Source organism: Pan troglodytes, chromosome 7, assembly GCF_028858775.2.
Source record: "Pan troglodytes isolate AG18354 chromosome 7, NHGRI_mPanTro3-v2.0_pri, whole genome shotgun sequence".
Taxonomy (NCBI): domain Eukaryota; kingdom Metazoa; phylum Chordata; class Mammalia; order Primates; family Hominidae; genus Pan; species Pan troglodytes.
In genome coordinates, this window is record NC_072405.2 from 108,185,468 (window position 1) to 108,197,501 (window position 12,034).

A 12,034-nucleotide genomic window follows, 5' to 3' on the forward strand; every position below is an offset into this window, starting at 1 on the left:
TGAAACCCTGTCTCTACAAAAAAAATTTTAAAAATTAGCCGGGCATGGTGGCACACTCCCGTAGTCCCAGCTACTCAGGAAGCTGAGGTGGGAGGATGGCTTGAGCCCAGGAGTTTGAGGCTGCAGTGAGCCATGATTGTGCCACTGCTCTCCAGCCTGGGAGACAGAGCAAGACCTTGTCTCAAAAAAAAAAAAAAAAAAAAAGGAAAGAAAGAAAGAAAAGAAAAGATGCTAAATAGGTATCTTACATTGAGACATAAAGATTACAGAAACATGAAACGTGTGAGTGCATTTTTTACTCCAAAATTGTGTGTATACTTTTGCGTATTAAAAATTTACGTTACTCTTGAAACATGATTTTGAGAAACTGTTGGTTCTTTAACACATTCTTGCTTATTTAATAGCTTTTCCTCCAGCCCCAATGCTGCTTCCTAAAAATCCACACTTAAGTCAAAGTCCCCTCTGATGCTGGCAAACTTTTCTGATTCCCCAGCCCACCACATGGGTATTATTAAGTTGAATTGGAAATTTCTTGCTTTTTTTTGTAGATCAAAACCAATCAAGTACCAGCAATTTCATATAGTTCAGCCTAACATTGTTTCTCTTTGATTTTCCATGGCCCTTTATCTGGCCCTGTCTTGTCCACCTTGGACTGTGAGCCCCCTTGAGGGTAGGGACTGCAGCTTATTTCTCTGAGTCCTGCCCAGAGGAGGGAGTAGGCACTGAATAAATGCTTGCTGGCTGGAATGGAGTGAGAAAGGGCGTCACTGTTGACTTATCTTCCTGTGTCTTCCCTTTCAGCGGCCCACATGTGCAGCACCCTGGAGCATAACTGTGCCCACTTCTGCATCAACATCCCTGGCTCATACATCTGCAGGTGCAAACAAGGCTACATTCTCAACTCGGATCAGACGACTTGCAGAAGTAAGATTGCTTTGCTGATGTATTTGTGGTTTCTTCCTCTTCCCTCATCCTCTCCCTTCTTTTATCTGGGCTCATTTTATTCATCTGTGATGCCTCACCCACCCCAGTTATCATCCCTTGGGGACAGAAATAAAGTTTGGTATTTTCTGTTGACCCCATCACAGTGCCTAGTCCAGAGCTGGGCACATAGTAGGCCATCAGGAGGAGTTGGAAAGATAGGTAGAAGCACCATCTCAGAAATAGCCTCTTTGGATGTATGAACTGGTCTCCTTTACTTCCAAGCTTGTTCTTTAGCAGGGACTACTGAAGAGCCTTTTCATCCATTGTCTTTATTAACTGTACCCTAAGGAACTGTTTCCATATTTTATTATCTTCTATAAAGTGTGGATTTAGGAAGAGTTGTTAACCTCGGCTGGGAGTGATTATTCAAGTTCTGTTTTAGAGGGGTGCAGGGACCCAGTTGCTTTGGTGTGGGACACTTTATAGGTGTCCTAGATTTTAAAAAGGGGGTAAACAGATGTAAGATATTAGAACTCGCATTCTCTTTTTTGGCTAAGTGCCAAAGACTAGACAGTATACTGATATTTGAGCCAGCACGAGGTAGTCTACCCCTTAAAGGACAGAATTACTCATACACTGAGTACCGTGTCCTTACTTTTTAAAGTTATGGATAAAGCCACTGAGTTAACCTACAGATGACCAGGCTACCAAAAACAAGTCATGAGGAAGACCAGCCCACATGGAAGCAAATAAAACTCAGCTAATCTGACACTTAGTTCGTGCAGTGCATAACTGTTGCCATGTGTAATTGTTGCAATGTGTCATTGTTGCAATGTATAATTGTTGTCATACCTCATGGCAAGCAATTAAGCATTAATGGAAAGCAGTTTGCACAAATGGCTGTAATTAGTGTCACATTTATAGAGGCCAACCACCTTTTTCATGTTTCTTCTCACTGTTCTTCAGTTTTGGGGTTGAGTGGTTGGCTGGAGTTCTCCCTGCCCCTCAAGATTAGGTAACGTCTACTTGACCCTCCGGTTCTGTGTGGCCTGTGGAAACCCAAAGCCCTCTGGACTCTGAATCGCAGGGGTGGGGTGGGCGGTATGTGTTCTTAGGCTCCTCTCAGACCCCAGGATCCCAAGTTGAGTGCAGCCTGAATCATCCTCATCTTCCAGTTGAAGATCTGACGCTTCCTCAAAATCCATAACAAAAACTCACTCCCACCAAATACTCATGGGTTTCATAGAGTTTCCTAAAGAACTGGGGGAGCCTGGGAAAGGTCATCTCACACACTGCTCAGCAAACAACCTAGAGATCTCTTTAGACACCCCCCTCTAGACACCTCCACCTCTTCAGGTGTTCTACCTCCCCACAACCATCCTCTGGAGGCACCCTTCCTCCTCTTCAGGCATCCTCCCCTCTGCCCCGGATGCTTCTCTGGCCCATCTCAGCCTCCCACCATCTTGCCCACTCCCTTCCTGCCCTTTCTCCTTCTCCTTCTCTGTCTCCTTCTCCTTCTCCTCCTCCTCCACCTCCTCCTCCTCCTCCTTCTTGTTCTTTTCCTTTGTTTTTTTAAGACAGGGTCTTGCTCTGTCGCCCAGGCTGTAGTGCAGTGGCACAATTATGGCTCACTGTAGCCTCAACCTTCCAGGTTCAAGCAGTCCTCCCACCTCAGCCTCCTGAGTATCAGGGACCACAGCTGCATGCCACCATGCCTGGCTAATTTTTGTAGAGATGAGGTTGCTCAGGCTGCTCTCGAACTCCTGAGCTCAAGTGCTCCATCTGCCTAAACCCCCAAAGTGCTGAGATTTACAGGAGTGAGCCACTGTGCCTGGCGCCCTTCTCTTCTTAGGAGCACAAGGAATTCCTCTCCTTGTCTCATGTCCCACTGAGTGACTGGGATCTGGGAATCTGCTGATATTTATTTTCCGTGGGCTGGCCTAGCCAAGCCAGAGGAATTCTGACACCAGCAAATAAAAAATAAAGTGTTCTTTCCCTAATTTTATGAGCAAGGCCTTCCCCCACACAGCAGGGTTTGCCAGACCCCTGCCTGGTCCTGCCACAGGCCCTGATGTCCCCCAGATCTCAAGTACTGCTCTGGCCTTGGATTCCTCCTGCCTAGGGATGTGCCACAGGAGAATATGAAGCAGACCCTGCCTGGACTTCAGACAGACTGACCAGGGGGAGGGGCAGGGAGGCCCAGGCGGAGGAGGGCTAGGAGCTCAGGGCAGGGTTTCTCAAACTTCAGTGACTAAGAATGAGCCAGGAAACTGACTCCTGGGCTCACCCGCAGAGATGCAGAGTTAACAGGTCTGGATTTTCAATGAACCGACGAATGACTGCCACACTTTGAGATTCACTGGCCTCAGGCAGTGAGGGGTCCCAGGGAAGGGCTTAGCAGAGCTCTGCTGTCCCGTCTGACCCAGCTCTCCAGTCACCCTGAAGCAGTTAAACCATCTTAACCTTCAGCCAGACTTAGCTTAATAAATGTGCAGTGATAAAGAACAGCTCTCTCTCTTTCAGAAGGGGATAATACTAATAACTCTTTCGCTTTCCCAAAATTGGTGTACCAGGGGCCTTGGTGGAAGAACAGGGCCTTCACTGTCTGCAGATCTGGGCTTGAACCCGACCTTATCACTTACCAACTATGGCTGTCTCACTCTGAGCTGATTATTTAAACTCCTTGACTCTCAGTTTCCTCGCCCATAAGATGGGACGGGTGGTAACAAATCAATACCTGTCTCACTATGTCCTTGTTAGGCCCTGTTTTTGGTCTAGGGGACAGCTAAAAGCTGTGCCAAGTGAAGGCTGTGCCATCTACTGACCCCTGCTGATGAGCAGGGACCTGTGCCTGCCAACACTGAGAGAAACTCACAATAGGCCTGGAGAGGAGGCATGTACTCCACTTCTGGAAGCTGTTTCCACTTAATTTCCATGTCCTGGGCGTAGCTGGATAATCTCCCAGATGAAAAGCCATGTGGGTGACACCTCCTCCCCAAAGCACCTCTTACTCTCTAAGAAGTGCTTGCCATTCATTCTTCCATACAATCATTGATTGGTTCATTTATTTTTTCATTTAACAATTGTTTTTGAGCATAAAAATGTGCCAGGCAGCATGCAAAGCACTGAAAATAAAATAGTGAATAACACAGCAATATTCTTTCTTTTTTGGAGCTCACATTTTTGCATGGGAGTGAATCAAATAAACAACCAGGGTAATTGCAACCAAAAGTGACTGCAATCCACGTCCACCTCAGTGTGCAACACATGAGGTCAAGCCTAACTATAGCCACTTGTTAGGTGTTTACCATGTGCCAGGAGCTTTCCTGCGTGTTTTATATCTGCTGTCTCATTTAATTCTCACAATGAGCTCTTAAAGTGGGTTTTATCACTCTCATTTTACAGATAAGCAAAATAAGGAACAAAAAGTTTAGACGATTTACCCAAGCTCACATGGCTAGCAATGTGATCAAACCAGAATCCAAATCCTGTTATGTCCTCGCTCTTGGCCATCTTTTGAGACTGTCCCATGACCCTAGAGGACCCCCAGATGGCAGCAGGACAACGCTTCAATCAGAAAAACTTCTCCAAGCCGGGAAGACAGATAGGTTCCTCAGCCCACTAATCCAGGGGAGACTTAGAACTAATTCAGGACTAACATTCAACAGATTGTTACTTCGCCAAGTCCACTGCTAATTGCTGTGGTACTGTCATCACACAAAATAATAGTGGGAGGGCCTCTTCAGCAACTGTCTTCAAATACACACACACATACACACTATAGAAAAAAAAAAATATATATATATATCTCCCCACCATTGTATATTTGTAATTTGTGTGGAGAGGGAAAGCAGACACAGTTGATCCACACATTCTTTGAATGGTGATGGACCTTGGCTATTAGACTTCTGGCTTCCTCTCTTATGGAACTTCAGAATTCTGTCCCCTCCCAGTGTCCCAGAGGGGTGATGGTTCTTACAGAATCAGGTTATTACAACACACCTGAATCCCATATTCAGACAGCTTGGATCAGCGGTTGAGCAGAAATCCTACTTGTCTATAATTTCAACTTTTATCCTATTTCTGCTGTCTGAAGCCATATACCAAAAAGTTATTTCCTTATCCAAATAAATAGGGAAAGCCCTTCAATTATTGTAGAGTGTTATTCCCACACACTGACCCCATTCCTATCAATTTTCTCTTCTTCAGGGGAAAAACACATCTTTTGATGACCTAGTTTTGGGTCTCTTCACTGTCCAGGTAACCCTCTTCTGGGTGGATATTAGTTGTCTAAAAAGGGCCTTTCCATTCGAAGACTAGATCAAATGCATTAAAGAATTTTAGCTTCCATCACTTCTTGGCCTTTTGGCTAAGATCAAGGTGTAGAATTTTATCTTCCAAGTTGTGTCTATATGGGCAATTTTGAACATACTGGACCTCAACATTGTGGATTCCTTCTGCCTTTCAAAAAGTCTTCCCTATCAAATACCATTATATGAGATATATGCAAGAGCATCAGCATAATACTAGAACAATGGAATTTTATGTTCCTTCCTTTTCCCATTTAAAAAAAATGGGGGGAAAGAAAACCTCATGAAGTGTGCCCGTCTTCACATGCTATTTCCCCTTATCCTTCCCCTTCCCAGAATTCCTGTCCTACTAAGAAAGAACTTTATCTTGTTTCTTTTTCTTGATATATTTTCAAAATAAGGAATTTTCCCTTTCTTCTGGAACATTTAATCTATCTGGAAGCTGATGATAATGCAGCATTTAGAGAACTCCATTTGGCAGAAAATGTAGACTTTCTTATCCAGCTTAAATTTTTTTTTCTTCTCTCAAGAACGATACCAAATGCATTTTACTGCTTTCATTCTTTGGAAATGTTCCCAACATTATTTTTCCCAAGCTACATAAGTGATTTAATAGATTTATGTTAGAGTTTAAACAAGGAGCATGACCCAGAAAAACCACTGAATTATTAGAGAGACATAACTATAACCAACATTCTTTGTGAATTTAGATGTGAAAATTCTTAAAAATTTAGCAAATAGAATTCAACAATATATAGAAAGAACAATACATCAAGACCAAATGGAGTTTATTCCAACAATGCAAGTTTGGTTTAACATTCAAAAATCAATCAATATAATTACTCATAGTGGCGAGGTGTGGTGGCTCATGCCTGCAATCCTAGCACTTTGGGAGGCTGAGTTGGGCGTATCACCTGAGGTCAGGAGTTTGAGACCAACCTAGCTAACATGGCAAAACCCTGTCTCTACTAAAAATACAAAAATTACCCTGGTGTGGTGGTGCATGCCTGTAATCCCAATTACTCAGGAGGCTGAGGCAGGAGAATCGCTTGAACCTGGGAGGTGTAGGTTGTGAGCCGAGATTGCACCGCTGCACTCCAGCAACAGAGCGAGACTCTGTCTCAAAACAACAACAAAAAGCCACTAAAACTAATAAATGAGTTTAGCAATGTTGCAAGATAAAAAGTCAATATACTTAAAAAATTACTTCATTGTATTTCTGTACACTGGCAACAAAAGTCAGAAATTGAGATTTTAAAATACCAGGTATAATGGCATCAAAAATATGTAAATTAGGGATAAATTTTAAAGATGTGTATGATTTACACATTGAAAAATATAAAAGATTTCTGAGATTAATTTTAAAAAAACCTAAATAAATGGAGAGATATACCCTATCATGGATTGGAAGACTTAATATGGCCAAGATGTCATTTCTTTCCAAACTGATCCATAGATTCAAAGCAATCCCCTTCAAAATCCTAGCAGACCTATTTTTTTAGAAATCGACAACTGATTTTAAAATATACATGAACATGCAAAAAAACTAGAATAGTCAAACCCAGTCAGTTCTCATTATTCCCAGTAGTTATGATCTATAAAATATCCATAAACACTAAATCGCAAATTCTGAATCATTGCTCCTAGATGAAATACAGAGTTGGGTTCCTGAGAGCTTCCAATCACAACATTCATCAATCAATACATAAACTTGTTTGATGTTCTGTTTAAACACACGTTTTTGAGTATATACTGTTAATTCATTAACATTGAAAGCTATTGTTCATATTTTGAACGAAGTACTTAGGAACAATAGACAGCAGATCAGCATTACTCTTGGGGGCCATTTTCAACAGCAAAATCACCAACAAGAAGTACAAAAAGGCAAAAAATGTGGCACTGCATAGACCACAGAAAGGATGCTTGTTTATGGGATGAGAGCTGAAATAAGAAGACAGAACATTGCCTTGTTTGACCTTACCTGGGAATATGTGTCCTGGGTGACTCAAATTTTTTGCCACTCTGTGTATGTCCATGAATGGCTGAGAAAGTGTCATGGGTATTGACTCGGGGTTACAAGCAAATTTTAGCAAGTAGGCAAATTCACAAATATGGAATCTGTGAATCATGCACATTAAACAAAGCTTTGAAAAAGATAAAGTTCATCTTTAAATTTTGTTTAAACTACCTGATTTCAAGACTAAGTATAAAACAACAGTAATCAAGACAGTGTGGCATTGGTATAAAGATGAACATATAGAGCAATGGAACAGAACAGAATCGAGAAATAACCCATATGTATGTGGTGAAATGATTTTTTGACGGAGTGGGAAGGCAATTCAATGAGGAAACAATAATGTCTTCAACAAATGGTGTTGCAGCAATTGAATTGCCATGTGCAAAAAAGCAAGCAAACAAACAAAAGGAACATAGATCTTGTCTTTACCTCATAACATGTATAAAAATTAATTGAAAATTTATTCTAAGCCTAAATGCAAGAGCAGACACTATTAAATACCGTGATGAAATGGTAGAAGAAAAATCTTGATGACCTCAGGTTGGCAAAGATTTCTTAAATAGTACACAAAAAGCTACAAAACATAAAAGAAAAAAATCAATATATTTAATCACAATGAAAACATTTGCTCTTCAGTACTCTGCTACTAAAATGAAAAGGCAAGCCACAGATTGGAATAAAACATTTGCAAAACATATGCCCAACAAAGGACTTTAGAATATAAGGAATTCTTAGCTCAGTACCAAGTACCAAGTATTCAGTACCAAGAAGACAAACACCACCATAAAAATGGGCAAAATATTTGAACAGACACTAAACCATGGAAGACATATGGGTAGTGAAGAAGCACATGAAGAGATGCTCAATGTTATCAGACAGGAGATATCACTATACCTCCACTAGAATGGATTTTTTTTTTTTTTTTTTTTTTTTTTGAGACAGAGTCTTGCTCTGTCGCCCAGGCTGGAGTGCAGTGGCGTGATCTCAGCTCACTGCAACCTCTGCCTCCTGGGTCAAGCAATTCCCCTGCCTCAACCTCCAAGTAGCTGGATCTACAGGCACGCACCACCAAGCCTGGCTAATTTTTTTTTTGTATTTACTAGTAGAGATGGGGTTTCACCATGTTGGCCAGGCTGGTCTTGAACTCCTGAACTCAGATCATCTGCCCACCTCAGCCTCCCAAAGTGCTGGGATTACAGTCTTGAGCCACTGTGCCTGACCAGAGTGGATAAATTTTAAAAGATTGACTATACCATGTGTTCGCAAAATTGGGAACTGGAATGCTCATACATCACCAGTGGTCATGTAAAATGGTTCAGCCACTCTGGAAAACAGCTTAGCGGTTTCTTACAAAGTTAGATATTTACCTATCATGTGACCCAGCCATTCCACTTTTAAGTATTTACTCAAAAGAAATAAAAGTTTATGTCTAAAAAAAGATTTGAACACAAATATTCACATCAGCTTTACTTGTAATAGCCCCAAACTGAAAACAACTCACATGTTGATTAACAGATGAATGGGTGATACATTGCAATACACGCATCCTGTATAATACTCCTCTGCAGTGAAAAGAATGCACTATTGACACATGCAGTAGCCTGGATGCATCTCCAAATCACTATGCTGAATGAAAGAAACCAGACCCAAAAAAACCAGAACATACCATGTGGTTCCATTTGTATAAAATTTTTGGAAATGGTGCCTACTCAGTAATGACAGAGAGCAGATTAGTGGGTGCTTGGGGCCAAGGAGTGGGGAGCAGCAGGGAGAGGGATTACAAAGCAGCATCAGGAAACTTGGGGGGGTGATGACTATGCTCATTATCTTGATTGTGGTGATGATATATTGATAAGCCCGATTTATCAAACTGTACACTTGAAGTATGTACAGTTTATTGTATGCCAGTTGTCACTCAATAAAGCTGACATTCATTAATCAGAACAAGGTTTTGGAAGTAAGTAGTGGCGCTGGACCAGACTGGCTTTCTGGAATAGTTTGTTTGTGGCATCAGTGGAGGATGAGAGAAGGAATGTAAGCAGGGATAAAGTATGGAGCAATTTGATTCTCAAGCTAAGTTCCAACAGTGTCCTTTGTTGAGTAGGGGAATTGAACACAGGGTGTCAAGGGCAAAACCAGGTCATTTTAGTAAATTGGGGCTGGCAATAATGTATGTGCTGTATTAGAGGTAGAGAGTGGGGCAGGGATGCCTTCACTCATCCGCTCATTCATTCAATACCTGTGGATTCCCCTCTATGGGCCTGATACTCTTATGGGGTATTTTTCTTACATATTAGGGACCCAAGAAACATTCAGATCTTGGCTTCCCTTTTACCCCCCACACAGAGAGCAGAATATAAAAGATGGAATCAGAGAACAATTCTAATCAGTCCAGTCAATTCAGTGTATGTTTCTTACGCCCGCAGAATTAAGTAGGAGACCACGGCAACCATCCCAGCCCCAGGGAGGAGTTTATGACATCAGATAGGTGATGGCTGGTGGGTTCAGAGTAATTAAGACTGATGGATAACTGCAGAGAGGAAATCTAGTTTTCAGGGCAAACAGATGCGTCCAAGAGAGAGCCCACACACGTGGTTGGATGCAGCTGGAGATGGAGAATTCCAGTTCAAGGAAAAGGCCTGGGCAGTATGTGTTTGGTGGTGGTCATTGACCCTGAAAATAGATGGAATCTTGGAGGGAGAAAGTGGGTGTGGAAAGTGAAGGTCAGGATGTGAGCTTTGGGGCAGCCCACAGTCAGAGCATGGGTCAAAGCTAGAAGGGTGAGCAGGCCGCACGCACACACACGCAAAGCAGCTGCCTTCACTGACAATCAATAGCAGCCACCTGAGCTGTGGCTGAGCTGCTGTGAGCCGAAGCAGTGGGCTTGCTAAATGCTGTCATCCAGCTTCCCCTTGACCCTGGCTGTCAGGCCTGGATCTGGGAGCTTAGGGATCATTTTGTGCAGTCTGCTCACCCTCTGGCTGTGCCAGGGCACAGGATTTTCTACAAAAGAAGGAATCTGGGGTGAGTAGAGCCTCATGGGAGAACTGAGCTGACTAAATGTGAGTGGAGAAATGCCAATTATGAAAAAAATGTACATATCAGGGGAACATGAGCTTGAACCTTGCACAGCTTTTCCTCCGCTTGGCTGTTTTTATGAGGACCCAGGCAAGTGGTTCTCAAAGTGTGGTCCCCCCGGAAAACAATATCAGCTTTGCCCGGAACTTACTAGAAATGCAGGTTCCCAGGCTTACCCTAGACCCACTGAATCAGGACCTCTGGAACTGGGGCCCAGGAATGTGGGTTTTCCTAAGCCCTCCAGGGAATGTCGATGTACGCTGCAGTTTAAGGACTACTGACTTAGATGTTTTAAATAAGATCTCTCCCTGGGAGCATCCACTCAAAAGGGGGTTTATATTAAGAACATAAAGTGACAACGGTTTGGAAATTGAAAAGCACTCTACAGGAGTAGGACATTATTCTTGTTTGTTTATTTATTATTTTTGTCAACCTCATTCACTCAGATTTCACTGTATTTTAGAACTTGTTTCAGAGATTCCCCCCTTCCTCCTTTTCCCTTCCCCGAGGAAAACCAAAATCTTGTTAGTGAACAGGAGAATTGATTGAAAAAAATTCAACTGCTGCGGGAAAGGAGGAGACTAGGCACAGCTGGAGTTTGCCTGAAAGGATAATTTTCTCAGTGACATTGGGTTTGTTTTGTTTCTTTCAGTGTAGAAGCACGAGGCTGATGACTCATTTACCATTGGAAGACTTCAAATCCAAACTGCAGTTGTCAAAATAAGATTAGTGCTTTCAGACATGATGAAAGAGAGGGCATGGTCTCGAAAAGGCAAGCTTGGGTTTTGCCTGCATTTGTGGAGCCCTAACTCATAGCAAGCTTTCCTGTGGGAGTGGGCAGAGACCCCATCGTTTACCCAGTTGAGTGAAATGGCAGCCCTAATAACCCACTTCTCCTTCTCTCTTGCTGTGATAAACAATTTCTGATTTCTACATCTCAGATTAAATAACAGCAAGAGCTATAAAAAGTAGAGGGTGTCTTCTAAAGGTGTTCATTTACTTTAACTCCAAAGACGAGATTAAACTGTCATTGGTGTCAACAGCGTGCAGTGCAGCTTGTCTAAAATTCTGAAACGTTGGTGAAACCCTTTGATTTAGCCCTGGATGATGGCCATAGCCTTTGCTCCATGCTCCGTGCTCCCCCCTCAGTTCTGCCTCCTTCCGGTGTAAGCAGATGAAAGTTTCCAAGTTCTCTGGACTGAGATGCAGGCGCCAGGGTTTCTAAAGGAAGGCACTTACATCTAGGGTGCATGGGAGCCTCTGGGGAAACTGTGGTTGGGTTTGAGCACAGCTTTGGGGCTCTTGGCAGCAAGTCTTCACTAATTAGTTTCACCTGGGAAGACTGAGTTATCCCTCTTAAAATTCTCCAGGCACTGAAACAAGCGAGCAGATTTTGCTGACTGTCAGATACATGCTAATGGTAGCTCCCTGGCAAGGTGTATCTCAAATTTGGCCAGGTCTTTTTGTTATGAAATTCCAAATTACCTACTTTGCTGTATCACTTCAATTTAGCATAGAACTCAAAAACCAAACTTGGCCAGAGATAAATTTTAGAACGTTAGGATCTAATATTCATGTTTGTAGGGATTTTTTTTTTTTTTTTTTTTTTTTTGAGACAGGATCTCGCTCTGTCTCCCAGGCTGGAGTGCAGTGGCGCAATCATAGCTTACTGCGACCTGGAACTCCCTGGCTGAAATGATCTTCC

General features: G+C 42.5%; 1 protein-coding gene across 2 annotated transcripts in view; it reads left to right on the plus strand.

Annotated features, from left to right (window-relative positions):
* The window catches only part of MATN2 (matrilin 2), a 168,281-nt gene that overhangs the window by 72,396 nt on the left and 83,851 nt on the right, over positions 1-12,034 (plus strand). For both annotated transcript variants that reach the window (XM_003311858.7, XM_528309.8), the window contains exon 4: positions 802-924. In XM_003311858.7, the coding sequence (XP_003311906.2) occupies positions 802-924 (123 nt within the window). The remainder of the gene's footprint in view (positions 1-801; positions 925-12,034) is intronic.